At 45.3% G+C, this 19,551-nt stretch overlaps 1 protein-coding gene and 1 long non-coding RNA gene across 14 annotated transcripts in view; one reads left to right on the forward strand and one right to left on the reverse strand.

Moving 5' to 3' along the window:
- Positions 1-19,551, forward strand: part of PHACTR1 (phosphatase and actin regulator 1) — a 600,452-nt gene that overhangs the window by 566,039 nt on the left and 14,862 nt on the right. For all 12 annotated transcript variants that reach the window (XM_074398444.1, XM_074398447.1, XM_074398445.1 and 9 more), the window contains one exon: positions 16,415-16,470. In XM_074398444.1, coding sequence (XP_074254545.1) covers positions 16,415-16,470 — 56 coding nt within the window. The remainder of the gene's footprint in view (positions 1-16,414; positions 16,471-19,551) is intronic.
- Positions 6,269-16,464, reverse strand: LOC104651268 (uncharacterized). 2 transcript variants are annotated; one of them, XR_744756.3, is made up of 3 exons: positions 16,229-16,464; positions 15,822-16,001; positions 6,269-11,408 (listed from the first exon to the last, which is right to left on the reverse strand). It is a non-coding gene; the product is annotated as an uncharacterized LOC104651268 (long non-coding RNA). The 2 variants fall into 2 exon arrangements; XR_012517444.1 differs by lacking the exon at positions 16,229-16,464 and having other exon boundaries at positions 15,822-16,140.

The raw sequence follows: 19,551 nt of genomic DNA on the forward strand, positions 1-19,551 counted from the left end.
AGCTGCTCTTTGATGGTTTCATCTTTTTTGTGCTGTTTTTTTTTTTTCCCATCTTTGTGGATTGACCTGGCTGTGGTGTCAGGGAGCTGCTTGATGAGGTCGCTTGTCTGCCTGTGGAGGCGCTGTTGGGTTTCTAGGGACTCCTTCAGGTTACTAGGGAAGCTTCCTGTGTCTTTTTTGTTTATGCTGGGAGATTAGGCTCACCTCTTCTGCTGACCTGTAGGTGCTGCTGGGTAGTCAAGAATGCTGTCCCGTTGCTATGTAGGCTTCCTGTGTTTTTTGTTAAAACATGTAGCCCAGTCCCACCCCTCTAGTGGTGGGTTGTGCCCTTCATGGTTCAGCTCTGACTGTGGCACTGGCTGCGCAACCCACTAGAGTCAGAGCTTCAGCCCTCTGGGGTTTGTGGGGGAGAGTAGGGACCCGCCCAGCCACACCCCGCCATCTCCCTCTTTCAGCTTCCTCTCTCTCCAGTCAGGGGGAAGGGGCCTGCCCACGTGCTCCTGCTTACAGCTCCCTCTCTTCCCATGTCGGGGTAGGGGGCAATAGCTCAGTCAGCATGCTCTCCCGACTGCCTTTTGTCTTATGTAGATGGAGGCTGACACTTTGCCCATGCTATTTCTTTCCTTATTGCTCAGTGACTTCCTTCTTTTCAGAGTTAATAATGACAACCCCTTTCAGGATATGCAGGCTGTCTCCAAATCTTCACATCTCCCTATCCTTACCTGCTTGCATGTCCACCCACCTATTGAAGCAGCCTCCTTCAACCTTTTATGATAGCATCCAGAGCTGCTGTTCTCAAACTTTAGCATGCTCTTGCATCTCCTGGAGAGAGCTTGCAAAAACAGCACAGATGGCTGTACCCCACTCCCAGACCTTCTGATTCAATAGCTCTGGAGCCCAGTAGTTTGCAGGTTAAAGAGCACCCAGGTGATGCTGATGCTGGGGACCACACTGTGAGAGGCACATACTTGGGATTCTTTACAATCGTCAGTGCAGGTTTGAATTATCTGGGAAGCTTCAAAAAGACAGAGCAGTGCTTAAGCTCTACTTTCATACATTCTGATTTTAATTGGTGAAGAATGTGGCCCAGGTTTAAGGTAACACAGGTTATTCTAATGTGCTACACGACTGAGAACCACTGACATAGAAACCATGGGAAACAGTAGAGATCAGGAAGATCGACACAATGCTGTAGGAAGAGGACCAACGACGGGCTTGAAGTGGTGACTTCGGTGTGGTTTTTTGTTCCCACTCGTCTACGAAGCGTGATGATCAGCAGTGGTGTCAGTGCAGCAGCTGTGCCTCAATCTCAGTCTTTTCCTTGATCAGATTATATTCACCTACTGAAGATTCTGACGGAGAGTCATTTAAAAAACATTTTGTGTTCCTAGAAGGACTGTTAGTTTTTTACCAAAGGTACCCAGGAGAGCTCTTTATTGGAAAGGAGCAGGGAAAAGGAAAGGCTAAATTTTAGTTTTTAAGGTGTGAGGAGAGGCTAATAGCAAAAGATAAAGCATAGTATATATTTGATGGCAGAATTTTTTAAATCATCTGTGCCTGGTCACTCTTGCTGATGTTGTTTTTATATATAGCTCTAACGGAAGGCCTAGCCCAATTTCTGGCATATAGTACATGCTTGGATGGTTGGATGAGGTGAGCTAAAGGTGACCAGATCTCCTCACTCACTGTAAAGTGGTCGAGTATTGGACATGTATCTTTCCTTCTGTATTCCTGAGCTTTCCGGCATCCCATTGTTTTGGCACTCGTTTTGATTGATTGTTCAAGTAAGAAATAGCCTTGTTGAAATGAGTATGTTCATTGGTTAACTTCATTAACTATCTTAATTTCTGTTACAGCAACTCAGATACTCTTTCAAAGTAAAATCATCCTGACGTGGGGTTCATGTCCAGTAATCCTCATAATACTGCAAGTGTTCACTATGCAGGCTCTCGACTGTCTTACTGTTTTGTTTTTTAATGGATTTGATGCCTAGTAATACAGTCCCATCATTACTCCAAAAGTGATTCCCACTCAACATGACCAGCAATATTACAATACTTTCTCAGGTTATTATTTCACAGTGTCTCATCTTAGCCACAGGCCACCGCACTGGGGCCATAGCCTCCAGAGAATAAAGACAAAAATATTCTCTTAAGCGTAACCAGTTTATCTATTTCAGGTAAGGGACCTTTTCCAAGTTACCAAAAATAGTATTTCATGCTTTGTACTTGTTTTTAAAAGGGACTTTCACATCTAATTCTCCTTTTACACCCCTGATAGTCCTACATGGCAGGCAGACTAGATGTCATTATGACCATTTGTCATATAGTGAACCTGGGCGTGAAGGGGTAAGGGGGTGTCATGTGCTCAAGGGACCTTCTGGTGAGTGCCACAGGCAGGCCAGGATGTAGGGCTCAGGGTCCTGATCCATCTTCCCCTCTCTGCTCTCTCCTCTAGCCAGGCTAACTGTTCATAGCTTAGGAATGACAGAAATTTGAAAATCATTGACAGAAATTCCTGGAAAGAGCCAGGTGTGCGGATCAATAGTATTAAGAGTTGTTCTGCTCAGTTTGCAGAGAGAAAAGGTCATAGTACTGAGGAATAAAATCAAAACTTCTATTCAGCCCTCCCAGCAGTCCCTCTTTTGTGGCAGGAATGCCTTCGTATAAGCCCCAGCCTTCTCATTTATCCCATGAGCACAACTCCAGGGGTGAGAGCTTATTAATTTCTTTAACATAAAAAAATGGAATGAGCCCCTATTACGTGCCAGCTGCTATACTAAGTACTGGGGACACAGAGATAAATAAGATGTAATTTGTGTTTTTGAAGCATTCGTAGCCCAAGTGAGAAGATCTTGATGTATACAGGTATCATCAATGTAATGGATAAGGCCATAGTCAAGTTTTGTAGACAGAACTACCACCTCTGCCTGGTAGAATCAGAGGAGGCATCTCATCTTCCCTACACGGTGAATGTGCTGCTGGGTTGTCCTACTGTGCATAAGGGAGGGAAGGTCAGTGAGGCATTGCAGCCATGTTGCACTGACTTGCAAGATGTGGTGTGGAGTGAGTTCAAGTGTTATTCTTCATGCAACATCAGGCCACAGAAGCCTGTTAACAGAGGAGTAAAACAACCTAGCTATGTCCTCTCCACCTCCCAATTTCTCTTCTGCCTCTTCTTAGCACTAAAATACTAGGAAGTTTGACCAGGACTGGCCGTTAAAGGATTGTCTTTGCTCCATCATACAGAGACAAAAAGGCTGATGCTTAGAGAGGAGTGCCAGCTCATTCAAGATCTCACACTTGCTCAACAGAACGCTGACCCAGGCTGGTCCCTGGCATGCATCATACTGCCCAAAGCCACTCTGAAGGAAAGGGCACCCCTGGGCTTTTATCACACCTGAGATCTGCTAAGGAGCAGGAACTAGGAAATATGAAGAGAAAAATATGAGACTCTTAGTCAAAGGTATCATATAATAGAGAAAGGTTTAGTAAAATGAGGGCTCTAAAAGGTCACTGGATTAGACAATTAAATCACCAACTTAAAGGGTCCTGAATGAATTAATTCATCTTCCATCAGACCTTATCAAGAACTGATTCAGTAGAGCAGGGTTTCTCAACCTCAGCCCTGTTGATGCTTTGGATTGGATGATCTTTGTGGTGGGGGCTGTCCCGTGCATTTGAGGATGTTTTGCAGCACCCTGGCCTCTACCTACTAGATGTCAATAGCACCCTCTCAAGTGCAACAACCAAAAATAACTTCAGACACTACCAAATGCACCCTAGGAGGCAAAATCACCCCTGCTAAGAACCAGCCCATAGAGCTGTGTGAACAGAAGCCAGACTGGAGGATTATTGAGGCCTCTAGCCTGGACCACCCTTTCAAGAGGTCTGGCAGCCAAAAGCAGACCAGTGAGAGGGGTGAGCTGGAGGAAGAGGCTAGCAAAGGACAGCTTTGTTGTTTTTTGTTGTTTTAATGAGTTTTATTTCTAATGGAGAATACATTTGTTTGCCCTAAGAAAAGAACCAAGAAAGTGGTCAAGGTCACAGGTAAGGGAAAGTCACGGAGTAGCATCCATTGAATTATTTCACAAACTTTAAGTGTCTGTAGTTACCACACTCTGTGCCAAGCTCTGCAGATGTCATGGTGAACAAGTGAGAGGTTCCTTGTTCAAAAAAATATAGAAAAGTTTGAAATGGCAACAGAGCATTAAACCCCAAACACAAAGCCCTTCCATGCAGGATTGGGGTGTGGAGGTGTTCTGTGCACCTGCTGAGATCTTAGGCGCAGGAAGCCATTCCTAGTTGTAAGTGAGGGAGAGGTGGCCCCGGCCTCACAGAGTGTAAGCCTTGGAGTCTTGTGAACAGGACAGGCAATAAAAGGAAGTATAACAAGCACCAGGGTATGGGACATGCAGGAATATTGTTGCACACTGTAACACACCTAACCCAAGAGATTAGCAGACAGAGGAAGTGATACTGAAGCTTTAAGCTATAATGTGAAGGATAGGATGGGGAGATTCTTGACAGGTAGCCAGATAATGGTTTAGATTTTGGAATCATCTGTATATCGAAGTCATGAGTGTTGATGAGATTATCATCACTGTCAGCCAGCCAAAGAGGAAGAGAAAGAATGGTAAAGCTGTGAGGAAAGGCATGCAAATCTGAAAGGAACCAAGAAGAGATGGTTCTGTGTGAAGGATAGGATGGGGAGATTCTTGACAGGTAGCCAGATAATGAAGAATCTTCCAGAACGTGGAGTGTTTTGACTCTGTCTGTGAGCACAGTAATGGCTTACTTTTCAAGCAGAGAGTGGTGTGATCAGATCAGTCTTTTAGAAAGATCATTCTCTCTGGGCTAGAGGAGGACCAGAGTGGGATAGGCTGGCAGCAACTGGGAGAGATGCTGATGGACTGCTTTCCCCAGGTGGTGGTGTGTGGAATGAGAGACGGCGTGGGTGTAGGACTCTTGGCAGTTGATTGGCCGTCAAGAGTGAAGTTTAGACAGGATGATTCCCAGTTTCACAGCCTCGGCATCTCACTGGGACCCCCTGCAAGACTACTTGGAGAGGAAGATGTATGAGGGAAGAAGATGAATTAATTCATTCGGGACCCTTTAAGTCTCATAACCCACAGGAGTATAAGACAGAAGTTAGAAAGGTGATCAGGAACTCAAAAACATGACTGGAGGTTTAGATTTTGGAATCATCCGTATATTGATGCTATTGGAAGTCATGAGTGTTGATGAGATTATCCAAGGAGCATGTGTGGCATCTGAACTGGTGGGATCTGGGTTAGTTGCTAAATGAGCATCTAACATGCTCTCTATGCTCTCTTAGAAACTGGGGGTATAGTAACAACCAAGGCCAGACAGAAATGCCCCAATCCTTATGGAACTCACAGGTTCTCGGGAGGAACTTTCCAAAGGATGTGCAGGGGGTAGAATTCAGCGCTTCTCCCTTTCCCCTGGTCCCACCATGCCCATCTACGCTTGTTCAGTCTCCCATCTAGGATGCCTGTTAGAAAACCCCATCTCCTCCTCCTTTTGGAGAGAGGACCTGATTTTCCGTCATTTTCCACGAGGTCTTTTGCATTTTCTCTTTCCATCTGTCTGAAAATGCAGTTACCTCCCTCTGGTGCTGAGATGCAGAAAACCCAAGTTAAATTCTGTTTTATCCTTGTCCTGAAATGCAGATACAGCTTCAGAGATCCAGACTTTAGAATCAGGGCCCTCAAAATAATAAGCAGTTGTAAATGCTAATGAAAGCTGTGACCTTGGTGTTCTGGAACCGGCAGAAAGCCCATTAGCTCTGTGCAGCAGAACTAATCTCTGTGGGCCTCAACAAGTCAGACCAGCAAAACCTACAAGGGTTTTGTCACTTCTCTAGGGAAATGCTGTAATGTGCAAAGACAATGCTGCCTGCTTTGCATACATTTAAGGCATCTTGCTGCTACATTCTCTACCAGTCATCTTTTTCCAAGGTTAAAACTGGTGTCCTTTGTTTTGGACTTTTCTTGTTTTTGTCAATCTGTCTATGCAAAAAGAAAGCTTCCATTTATTTGATTATTTCTTATAGTCAGCATTGTTCAGACTGAAAAAGAGGCAAGATCCAATCTTAAATTTTTAAAGAAAATAGAAAACTCACATATGGCAATTGATGGCATGTGGCATTTAAACAGAAACCCAGAGACTTTTCAGTTCACCATAAATGGAGAATTATTTAGCCATAGTGCATGGGAAAGAAAAAATTATTTGAGGCATGGAAACCATTTCACTGCTCAGAGATATTTTATAAACCAGGGTCACATGTATATTAACAAAGTTACTTAACATCACTTGAAAGTACATTAAACATTTAATTTTGGATGATTCATTTTATATAAAAATTTATCTCCAAAAAATCATTGCCTTTGACACCTAGCTAAGTGATTACGTATAGATATGTAGTCAGGATTTTTTTTTTAATTTACTGTCAGTTTTAATCAGATACAAGGAGTTAAATCTACTGGCAAGGTGGGAGCAAGGGAGATGCAGTCTATTCAGAAGGCATCTTTGCTGGAGTTGCTTACACTGAGCGTGCTACTGCAACACATCTTAACTTTGATTCTTGGAGTTATCAGCTCCTTGGGATGATTCATACAAGTGACCATGTCACTGTGCTCTGCTGCTCAGCTTTCTCTTAACCAATACTTAATAGATGCACCAGGTAGATCGATCATAAAATGAGCTGAGCAGATGGCTACTTTGTTGGTGAAGATGGCAAGATGCCCTGGGTGTCCCCCATAAACTCTGATGACTAGAATTCCAAAGCTGGAGCTTTATGCCTTGGGTTTATGAATTTGTCTCTGTTCAAGGACAGATCTCCCAATGAAAGGTAATATTTTAAGCTAAAATAACTCATCTTCAGTATAGTTCAACTTGAAAGAATAAGCAAAAGCTACCAATTGGTAACTCCTTTATAATTCCAGTACTGAACATTGCACATCTACAGGCAATCCACTCTGTCCTGCTTCCCCATTGTCCCAGGAAAGAGCTGTTCCTCTTCCACTCAAAAATAAAGCCACCTCCATCCCTTGGATCCCAAGCCCTCCTGCCTTCTCAAGATGTGGTGAGTGTCATGTTGGGGTCACCACCTGTGACCTCAATCATGTCAGGGTCACCACCTGAGACACTAGTTACCACCTGCAGAGGTCTGGCCTGCGGACCCTGACTCAACAATGTATGAATAAATGCACTCTCATGCCCATTTCAGTGATAAAAGTGGGTTAGGGATGCTTGTTGGCTGCTTTCAGAGGGCTCGTGCAGCCAGTCAACCAAGACCCCCTGTCCCATCCTCACATTTATTCAGTAAAGATTTCATAACAGAGGTTCTAAGTCAACACACTTGTGGATAATTAAGATGATTAAAAGAATGCTTTTACAAATGATAAAAGCTTTAGGTTCCAGGGCCCAGAATAAACACCGTTAATGGGTAATTCCCCTTTGATCTCCCCCTGAGAGGACCATCCTGCACAAAGTTGACATGAGTAAACAGTTAGAGACAAAGGAATGTGGGGTAAACAGACTTAACTGGGTAAGCCTCTTACCATCTCTATCTTCTTCCTATGCTGAGGTAATTGAACTCACTCCCCACCACCTAATCTGGATTCTTTTCCATTCAGCATGCCCCATTTTCTTCCATTAAAAAATAAAATTTGGGCCAGGCACAGTGACTCATGCTGTAATTCCAGCACTTTGGGAGGCCAGGGGTGGGCAGATCACCTGAGGTCAGGAGTTCAAGACCAGCCTGACCACTATGGCAAAACCCCATCTCTACTAAAAATACAAAAATTAGCTGGGTATGGTGGCACATGCCTGTAATCCCAGCTACTCAAGAGGCTGAGGCAGGAAAATCACTTGAACTTGGGAGGTGGAGGTTGCAGTGAGCTGAGATTGCACCACTGCATTCCAGCCCGGGTGACAGAGTGAGCCCTTGTCTGAGAAAAAAAAAATACAATACAATAAAATAAAATGTGTCCAGGTGTGGTAGCTCACAGCCATAATCCCAGCACTTTGAGAGGCCAAGGTGGGAGGACAGCTTGAACCAAGGAGTTTGAGACTGGCCTGGGCAACACAGAAATACCTCAACTCTATCAAAAATTAAAAATTAGCTAGGCATGGTGAGGCATGCGTATAATCTCAGCTCCTGAAGAGGCTGAGGTGAGAGGATCATTTGCGCCCAGGGAGTTGAGGCTGTAGTGAGCCAAGGTGGTGCCACTGCACTCCAGCTTGGGTGACCAGAGTGAGGCCCCATCTCTGAAAAAAATAAGTAAAATCGAATTCTACCACAGCCTCCTTCACTTCCACTTCTCTCACCTCCTTCAAAGCCAGGCTTCATGGCTGAGTCCTCCATCCTCCTTGCATCCATTTTCACACCTCTGACCCCAGCCCTCTCCAATCTGGCTTCTCTTCCTGCCACCCCACTGAAGGGGCTCTAGGTATTGTCAGTAATAGCTTCCATGGTGCTAAACCTAGTGGGCATTTTTTCAGGCCTCATCTAACCTTACAGTAGCACTCAGTAATTTTTTTTTTCTTTTGGGAGACGGAGTCTCGCTCTGTCACCCAGGCTGCAGTGCAGTGGTGTTATTTCAGCTCACTGCAACCTCCACCTCCCAGACTCAAGCAATTCTCCTGCCTCAGCCTCCTGAGTAGCTGAAACTACAGGTGCATACCTCCATACCTGGCCAGCTTTTTTTGTATTTTTAGTAGAGACAAGGTTTCACCATGCTGCCCAGGCTGGTCTCGAACTCCTGATCTTAGGCAGTCCGCCTACCTCAGCCTCCCTAGGTGCTAGGATTACAGGTGTGGGCCACCGTGCCCGGCCAGCACTCAGCACTCTGTTGGCCATACCTATTGTCTTACTGTTAACGAAAAGATTGACATAGAGGTCAAAGCAGATAGCACTTATTTGGGAAGCAAAGAATGGCAGTTGGGGTACACCAAATCAGGGAAGCCCTGAAGAGTGCCCAATAACACAGGTTGCAGGTGAGATTTGGTTTTTTTAAATGGAGGATTGTCACGAAACACTTTTAAGTGATCTTCAGAAGTAGTTCATTAGCCAGGCAGAAATCCTAAATCACAAACCTGCTGTGATTGGTTAGTTAATGACAGTACTCTCAGCTAAGGTGTTGAAGGCCAGCAGAGGCTCACTTCAGTTGCTTAACTGAGTCTGTTGGAACATCCCTTGGTTTGACCTTCAGCAGGTGTGAGTGTGATCCTCTTGCAACCTTTGACTCCACTTCAGAAAGCCTTAGCATTAGTTACTGTATTTTCTTTCCCATTACTTTGCTTCCATGATATGACATTTTAGTCCTTATCCTACCTCCAAGAACTGCCCCTCCTCAGAATCCACAGCAGGGTCATCTTCTAGTCCATGCATTCAATACTGGAATTCTGCAGGGTTCCGTCCTAAGCCCTCTCCAATTCCCATTCTCTACTCTCTCCACACTCATGACTTCAAATATTGTTTCTATTGCAGACTCTCTCACTGGCCTAGACCTCTCCTCCCCACAGAGCTAAATGTACCCTGCTGTCTACATGACAGCTTCATTCATGTGTCTCAGGAGGATTCTGACAACAGAGAAACAGATCCAAACTCAAATTCATGGTTTTCTTCCTTCACAGACACACTGGTCCTCTTGCAATGCCCCTGCCTCAGTGAACAGCATTCCCATCCATCTAGTTGCATGAGTTAGAAAACCTAAGGAGATCTTCTGCACACCTGCTTCTTCCTGTCCACTCATATGCTGCGTCTACATGACTTTCTAAGAGTTTGCACATCGCCGCACAGCCTCACCCAAGCCTCCATCGTCTCTTACTAGCTGTGCCAAGCTTCCCGAAGCCTCTCCTCAGGTTACCTCTGGCCTCCCCCAATCCCTTCTCCGTATAACAACCAGCGTGATCTTTTTCCATTGTAAGTCTGATCATTTCATTCATGCCTCTCCTCTCACACCCTGAAACTTAAATTCTTCAGTGGCTTCACATTGCTCCTAGAAAAAGAAGATCAAAATCCTGGAAGCAGCTATATTAGGCCATTCTGCACTGCTGTGAAGCAATACCTGAGGCTGGGGAGTTTATAAAGAAAAGAGGTTTAATTGGCTCACTGTTCTGCAGGCTGTACAGGAAGCGTGATGCTGGCATCTGCTTCTGAGGAGGCCTCAGGAAGCTTCTAATCATGGTGGAAAACGAAGGGGAAGCAAGGGGTCTCACATAGGGGGAGCAGCAGCAAGACGGAAGTGTGCTACATACTTTTAAACAACCAGATCTCACGAGAATGCACTCACTCTCACTAGAAAAGCACCAAGGGGTTGGTGCTAAACTGTTCATGAGAAACCACCTCCATGATCCAGTCACCTCCCACCAGGCTCCACCTGCAACACTGGGGATTACAGTTTGACATGTGATTTGGGTGGGGACACAGATCCAAATCATACCCACAGCATCTGGCCCCTGCCCTCCTTCCCACCATCCTTCTCCCTTTACTCTCTGCCCAGAGGGAGCATCCTTCTTCCATCCCTGCGCTCTGGGCACAGTGTCACTTCCTCCTGGAAGCCTGTTTGGTCAGATCCAGGGATCCCTGCACCAAGCACCTCACCATGGAGGCCCTTACTCCAGCTACATTTTACACTTACTTCTGTGGCTCTTTGATTAATGGTGACCCGCCCCTCCCCCCATCCTCTTCCAATCTTCTCTATTCCAGAAGAGCAGAACTGGTTTTGCTCATCACTGTACTCCCCTGGTACCTAATATAGAACCTGACACAGAGCTGGCACTAATAAGTAACTTGCTAAATGAAGAATGAGTTTACATTTGAATGCAGCTAACTCTCTGGCACCAATTTCTAAAACAAGTCTTGACAGGATGAGATAGAGCAAGAGTAATGACATAATTCTAAGAACTCGAGAGGAGAAGACTCCAGGGACCAGAGTCAAGGCAGAACCACAGGCACTTTATCCCCTTCACAGTTTTGCCTTGTGCCCAGCCAGCCCCACTTCCATGCCACCGCTGAATGGATTTGTTTGACTCAGCTCTTGATGTCCAGCTGAGATGCTGCAAGAATGTACAGTCCCTTCTACATGGGCAGTGAAAGTCTAAGTCATGCCCAACTTGCTTATTGTTTTGAGGATATTTTATTACATTCCAGTCCTTGAAAACTGCCGATCCAGTTTTACCATGCACATTGTAATCACAGATGTACACCTCCAGTCTGTGAGCCCCTTAAGAACGTGCCTGGCCTACTATGTGGCCCCTAGTTCATGTTGGGTAGATTGGCAGATGAAAGACTTAGGAAAACGAAAATTGGAATTCTTATCACTTGATGATCTCATCCAGAGGTCTCAAACGCAGAGTCCCTTGGGGGCCAGGAATTATCTGGAAAAAAAAAAAAAAAAAGGCAAGATAGATGTGAGTGTGCTCACTTGTATTATCTAAGTGAGGCCTGGGGACTGGGCTAATTGAACACACACTCTGTCTAAAGGCATTCAGGCTAAAAAAAAAAAAAAAAAAAAAAAAGTGTAACCGGCCAGGTTCAGTGTCTCATGCCTGCAATTCCAGCACTTTGGGAGGCTGAGGCGGGTGGATCACCTGAGGTCAGGAGTTTGAGACCAGCCTGGCCAACATGGCAAAACCCCATGTCTACTAAAAATACAAAAATTAGCTTGGCATGGTGGCAGGTGCCTGTAATCCCAGCTACTTAGGAGGCTGAGGCAAGAGAATCACTTGAACCCAGCAGGTAGAGGTTGCAGTGTGCCAAGATGGTACCACTGCATTCCAGCATGGGTGACAGAGTGAGACCCCCATCTCAAAAAAAAAAAAAAAAAGTGTAAGCTCTGAACATGCCAAAGAGAACTGACAGAGTCAAATCCAGTGCACCAGGTGTCAGTTTGCAACTTCTGACTAGTAAAGTATCGTGATTATGGCGGACAAAATACCACCCTTGCACAAGATGTCCACATCCTAATCCCCAAATCTACAAATATGTAACTTCCCAGAGCAAAGGAGACTTTATAATTGGATCAGTTAAACATCTTGACATAAAGATTAAATGAATTGAAATACGCACAGTGCTTGGAACAATACCCTTACATTATAGGCATTAAATCAGCTTTAGCTTATTAGTATTTATTATTTGCAGAGAAAAGAAGACAGGCCTGGCAGGATCTGATACCCTGTGTGAGCTACATAGGTTCAGAGCAGCGCTAGGACTAGACCCCAAACCTCCTAGCTCCTGAGCTACTTAGTGCTTTGTCATTACAATGCCACCATATCATTTTTCTCTCAAATCTCATTTTCAAGGTCAAAACAACTAACTATAGCACATGCCATTCTGGAGGGCTCAGCTGCATTTTATAGCTATGATTAGTCTTGATGTTCTCAGTCCCTTTCCAGAGAAATGAAACACAGACAGAGGACCTCTTTGAAATTAGCTGTGTTTGACTATAAAGCAGCCTACTTAATAACAATTTTCTCTGATCAGAGTCTAGTCACTCAGTTTTGCCTCCTCAAAATATGACCACCCATTAAAACACACACACACACACCACAGAGCCAGTTGTCATGTTCAGTAATGAAAACAATGGCTGGCACAGCCTGAGCTGATGAGGGAACATTGTAGTCTACAGACACTTTGCATAAGACTCCAAAACACTGGCCTAACCTCCAAGATGCAGGCGCCACCCACATTTACAAGGCTTTCTCAAAACATAGTGCCCCCAAAGCTTAGCTTCATTGAAAGCCTGGGTATTGCCAAACCAGTCCATAAAAGTGGCTGTGCATCCCTTATAAAAGAAGCAAGTATTTTTAGGGAAAATTAACTGGCAGGTGAGAAAGAGCTGTTAAGATCTTTCAAAGTGTAGTTGATGAGCTGCATTCCAGACCTCTGACACTAGCTCACTCAGTTGTATAATCATCACTTTCCTCCCGCAGCGTGAGAATGCTATTTTAGAAAGGACTCAAAGATGACCGCGTCCAAATTTAGACCCTCTAATGTTGTGAATTTCCAAACATCCAGCTGGCCCTTGTCAATGGGGATCAAAAATGTCTTAATGGGATCCCAAAGAAAAAAAAAAAAAAACTTTGGCTGGGCTTGGTGGCTCATGCCTGTAATCCCAGCACTTTGGGAGCCTGAGGCAGGTGGATCACCTGAGGTCAGGAGTTCAAGACCAGCCTGGCCAACATGGTGAAAGGATGTCTCTACTAAAAACACAAAAAATTAGCTGGGCATGGTAAAAATTAGCTACTTAGGTTGAGGCAGGAGAATCGCTTGAACCTAGGTGGCGGAGGTGGCAGTGAGCTGAGATCATACCACTGCACTCCAGCCTAGGCAACAAAAGCTAAACTCCTTCTCAAAAAAAAAAAAAGAAACTTTTTTCACTCTACTCTCACACTTAACATGACATACTTCTGTGACCCCACACGCTTCTGTGTGAGGCAGTTCCCCACACACCAAGCAATACTTCAGCAGACACCAACTGGGCGTCCTGTAATTCAATTTGATTCTGACCCTTTCTACTGGGATAGCATCAGATCATACAGGTTAAGGACTCAGTCCCACAGAACTGTCCCCCATTTCAGATGCCAATACCAAGTCATAGGTTGTCACCTGTGACCCACGAGCTATAAATTGAGGTTCTCACAACTCCCTCCTTGTGTTCAAGTAATTTGCTAAGGCAGCTCACAGGACTCAGGGAAACACTTATTTTACCAGTTTCTTACAGAGGAAACAGATGAACAGCCAGATGAAGAGATGGGCAGGGCAAGGTACTGGGGGAGAGAGGCAGAGCTTCTGTGCACCATCTGGGTGCCACCCTTCCTGCAGTGCCCCCCAGCCCCGTGGTCAGCAACCTGGAAGCTCATCTAATCTTGTGGTTTAAGAGTTTCCATAGAACTTCACCTCTAGCCCCTACCCTCCCGCTTCCCAGCTGAAAGTCCAGGCTTCTAACCATGTGATCCTTCTGGTGGCCAGCCCCATCCTGTCACCAAATTAGCACAAACTCTAGTGTGATCCCAAGGGACTCAATTCCAAGTAACACAATATACTTCTGAGACTCCAGAAATTCCAAGGGTTTTGGGTGTTCTGTGATAGGAACTGGGTCAAAGACAATTATGTTTTGATTATACCACAGGGATATTTTGAAAAGGAATAATAGGAAAATGTTTTTGTACTCTTAAGAATACTTTGGAATGCAATTTCCCACACTTTCAGGGTGCTATAGGTTTGACAGGCAGGTAATGTGACCAAAACTCCTTTCTCTGGCACTGTATGAAGCCATCCTTGCATTAATATAAAGAAATACCTGGGACTGGGTAATATATAAAGAAAAGAGGTTTACTTGGCTCCTGGTTCTGCAGGCTGTATAGGCAGCATGGTCCTGGCATCTGCTTGACTTCTAGGGAGGCCTCAGGAAGCTTCCAATCATGAAGGAAGGTGAAGGAGGAGAAGAAGGCATATCACATGGCAGGGAGGTGCCACACACACTTTTTTTTTTTCTTTTTCTTTTGAGACAGTCTCACTTTATTGCCCAGGCTAGAGTGCAGTGGCACAATCTTGGCTCACTGCAACCTCTACCTCCCAGGTTCAAGTGATACTCCTGCTTCAGCCTCCCAAGTGGCTGGGATTACAGGCATGCACCACCATGCCCAGCTAATTTTTGTATTTTTAGTAGAGATGAGGTTTCGGCACGTAGTTTTAAATAACCAGATCTCTCAAGAACTCACTGTCAAGAAGACAGAACCAAGCCATGAGGGAGCCCCATCCGAGCACCTTGCACCAGGCCTCACCCCCAGCAATGGGGATTACCATTCAACTTGATATTTGGGCAGGGACAAATATCCAAACTATGTAAGATGTTGAAACCCATTCCCTATATACAATGTGTGGTGGTAACACTGGAATGTCACAGAAGCAATTCATTCTGGCACAGTGCAATAAAGAGAAATACAAAGGACAACAAGCTTTGAATTAAATATATAGTCTTTTCTGGGAGATTGACTCCAGGACTCCCTTGGATACCAAAATCCAAGGATCCTCAAGTACCTTATATAAAATGGCATAGTATTTGCAAAAAACTATGCATAGCCTCCCATATCCTTTAAATCATCTCTAAATTATAATATCTAATTTATAAAGAAGTTTAACTGGCTCATTGTTCTGCAGGCTATACAGCCTTGTATCTAATACAAGATAAATGCTGTATCAATAATCATTAGACTGTTGCTTTTTTGTGTGTGTCGTTGTTTTCTTAATATTTTCCATCTGCACTTGGCAGAACCCAAGGATGTGGAACTCATGGATACAGAGAACCAACTGTAGTTATATTTGGAGACTTCATTCACTTGATATTTTCATTGTAGGGTCTCTCTTCAGATTTCGGGATGTGAATATTTTGCCAGTTTCTAATTCCCAAGGAGGGACTGCAACTTCCACAACTGAGAGAGCATCCTCACTACCCCTTAGATCCCAGCTGAGGTCTCTGAGAAGCCTAAAATTCTCTCCACAATGATTTAGTCTCCGACACACTTCATCCCAATGAGTGAAGTGGAATGTCGGATAGTTGCAGGGTTGTTAAATAATTACCAAGAGCTTCAAAGGTACAGCTGTCTGTTCCTGCTTAGGCCCCCTGAGTCCATGTCAGTCATTCCTGGGACCTAATACAGACATTCTCCCCTCAGATGCCATGCCCGTTCCTTGGCTACTTCTGTCACAACATGCCACCCGCTGCCTGTCCCTGCCTCCACCCATGGCGTCATCGCAGGCTCATGCCCTGGCTATGATGTATCACTTACGGTGGCTAAATTTCATGCCTGGCCACAGGAGTGTCATTTCTGTTCCTCTGTCACTCACGTCTTCTAAGGCTCCGGAATAGAAGAGCAGGACCAGAAGAAGAGCAGCTATTGTTCTTTGCAGACAGACACACTCTCTCACATGTCCCCATGGCCACAGGCCTCTTTATGTTCCGACTGGGTCTGCACAGAAGAGGCAGAAGACAGGTTTTAGCCTCAAGGGAGAGAGAGGCAAGAGGCCATGGTCCCCAAGTTAGGAGGCCACAAGGAAAGAAAGGGACTTCTGTGAAGGAAAGAGTCACGTCTAAGTTGCAGTCCACATGCCTGGGGGCACTGGAGGAGCCAGGGCTGGGGAGGGGCCGCTGGAGGGAGGAGGGCGGGGGTCAGCGGCTGTGACATGACGCACATACCTCTCCTGGGCTTGAAATTGAGGAACTGAGGAGGCGGTGGTGGGGAGAGTCAGTCTTTCAGAACACAGGATGGAACAAGAACTCCAGCCACTGACTCTGTTTTGTGTATCTGCAAGGGCCGAGGAGATTAATGACCCAAGGAGGCTATGATATGGTCCAAAAACTTTTCCTGGATTTTTTCCGTAGGCGGCTGAGCCAGAGGCCAACTGCAGAGGAACTGGAACAGAGGAACATTTTGAAACGTAAGTGACTAAGCCCATGGCGATCACTGGTGTTTTGTGGCAGCTTTTGTTATTATTTAATGGTAGGCCACAAGGTTTCTAACTTGCGCCTGTGCGGAAACGACTGAAAACCTTTCTAATGGTTGAGGCTTCATCCGTGCGTTGTTAGAACACCAAAGACGACCTCCCCAAAGAGAAGGCAAATTTTATTCCACTTTGTTCTTTAGAAGCTCACAGACTGCCGGCAGAACCTTCCCTTTAGGGAGTTGTAGAGTCAGAGAGAAGCTGAAAAATTAGAGTGAGACCACTTACTATTTAATGATTTTTGAGGGTAGGGTCACCTTTAAACCAGAATTGGCTTTAAAACGGAGACTGTCATACAGGCGGCTAAAATAAGGGAAATGCCGTTTGAACTGAGCCTAGAAAGCATGACTTTGCATTGCAGCTGGCTGCTTTTGACAAAAATCCCTCGTTCCATTGAACTTTAAATGTCAAGACTCAGAAAGCATTTCCAAGTGAAGTGCTTCATGTCTGTCTCTCAGGATTCCCACAGCTGGTCCCAGGCATGCCTGTCTGATGTACTCATTCGAGGAAAAGTGCTTTTCACCAACACCGCAGACAGAAAAAAATAAATGAGCCCCTTGTTTGGTTTAGGACACAGAGATATTTGAGTATGTACACAGGATCCAGTTGGTGCTTAAAAAAAAAAAAAGAAAGAAAAAAAGAAATACTAAAAGAGATCAAGCATTTGATGGACACCAGTATGCATGAGTTTAGTGGTGGATTTGAAATAATTTAAAAATCAAACCATTCTATTCAGTTAGTACTGCCATTCTCACCAACACTCAAGATAGTCAACAGATATTTCTGGCTTAATTCATGACCCTGTTCCCCCTACCCCACAACACGCTTCTAATTTCTGTCCAGAAAAGAAAGATATATACTATGCAGAGTTTTCTAGAAATGCTGTGTTGTACAGACGCATACCGCCCCCCCACTCCCCCGCCCAGTCAGTCACATGCAACCACAGTGTGAGTTTCCAGGGTATTTCCACTGTAACCACACTAACAGTCTTCACTTTACCATCCTGCTATGCTCACTGTAGCCTTGTGACTTGGTTGGCATTTCGCGGTCTGCTAAGGGTAGGTGCTGGGTTCTGGTCTGATTAGGGGGGCCCTGTTGCCTGCAGCACCCACCCCCACCCCCGACGTCCCCACATGTCCATTTATGTCAAGTTTGCCTTTATCAACATCCTGCCTCCCGGCCCCACGCCAACTGCCACTTCCTCAGCTCTCAGTGGAACTTGTTTTGGGGATTGGCCTTTGTCAGTCCTAGGTGTGCCCTACGCACTTCCTAGGTCTCTAGGAATGGATGTTTACTTTTTTCTGCCCAAGGGGTACCCCTTAAAAGTTTCCAAGCTTAATATTCTCTATAATGAATTTAGAGCTTTTACAAAGGATTTCCAAAGTCAGAGAAGCAACTGGCCTGTACGATGTCTTTTTTTATGCCCCAATCTGGTACTTGAGGCATTATAAACTTTCCATTTTTGGAGAGAAAGATAAACAGCCAGGTGAACCTGTGCAACTTACTCACTGCCCCCTGCTGTGTTTGTGGCCTCTGACCTGAGGCCTAAACTCAAAGAAGCTAAAAACCTCTGGGGGATTATTTAGGTTTCAGAAAATAGTGCTTATCACACCAGGAGTTCGGTTTCTGGAAAGAGATCTAAAATCCCCCAGCTCAGTTCTGGATTCTCTCAAAGGCATCAGTTCCCGCCTGTGGTTTGCCCAGATCCCTGGGACACCACAAGTCTGTTGAGCTTGGGTTTTTACCGCCATCTAAGCAGGGAACTTAAATTCAGGGGACTAAAAAGAGTTGTGGAAGATTGTTCCCATGGTTCTCTTTTATCCTCTTCCCTAATCCCTCTTGTCCTGGCCACACAGTTGCAAATTAAAGAACTACTTGACCAATTCAAACAGGTTGATCATTTAATAGTTTTGAAACTTTACAGAAATCAACTTGTTTTCCCATAAGTTCTTATTTTTCCCTGTATTCTGGAACTGTGTGCTCCTATTTTTTTTAATGTAATATATTGCAATTGTTAAACAAGAAATTTCTAGTGGTATAAGACGACATCCTCCAACAGCTTGTTCTAAATCTGATTTTCTGAGCTTTCAGTCATTGAGGAACTGCTCGGTGTTGGGTGGTGGGGAACAGGGCACAGAGACGTCATGGCTCAGCCCTGGAGCTGGGAGAGCCTTGGGTTAGTTTGCAGCCCCACCCAGCCTGGCCCTGGGAACAGCCCTTGTTCTGTCCAGCAGCCAGAGAGGCCCTGTGCACCTCTGAGCACATAATGAACCCTCTGATGGTGGCAGCTGTAATGATGACATTGTGGGCCTTTCCTGGCCTGTCTTCCCAGTTGCCTAATGGGGTTGTCTTGGTACCTTCTGCCTGAGAGTTCATGAACCTGGGTTTGTCAATGGCTTTGAGCTAAAGGTATCGATTCTGTAGGTGGTAGCTTGTGGCCCCACCCCTCAGAGTAACCTAAGAAGCACACATAGGAGATGAAAGTTCCATGCTCGGTCAGCTGCATCACAGAATGCCCCCTCCACAGCTCTGAAGGGGCCTGTAGGGTCAGAAGTCTGAGGCTAGTAATGAGGAGAGCCAGCCCCATGCAAAACATGACCACAGGAAAAATCCTATCGGTGTAACCACTGAGCCAGTAAGGGGGTGACTAGCCTCTTAACACCCCTGAGCCTTCAGATCCTCAATTACAAACCAGGAGTGGTAGACTGGGTGGTCACTAGGCCCTTCATGGCCCTAGTATTCTGTGCCTCTGAAATTTTCACCACGTGCCCTGTAGCTGCTCCCAGCGACTCAGCATCCAGACCACCTTTCCTTCCGTTTGTCCTCCCACCTGAGACAGCTCCGAATGGGAGCTCCCTCCTCCTGGTTCTTGCTGTCTGCCTCCCCATTTATCTCTGCTAGAATAATTCAAGATATTAACGGCTGGCTAGTTTCATAGGTCGTATCCCACTGAAATTTGCATTTGTACAAATGTCACTGTGTGGGGGCTCCCTGCTTCCGGGTTTTGCTGTCTGCTCC

Source organism: Saimiri boliviensis, chromosome 4 (assembly GCF_048565385.1).
Source record: "Saimiri boliviensis isolate mSaiBol1 chromosome 4, mSaiBol1.pri, whole genome shotgun sequence".
Taxonomy (NCBI): domain Eukaryota; kingdom Metazoa; phylum Chordata; class Mammalia; order Primates; family Cebidae; genus Saimiri; species Saimiri boliviensis.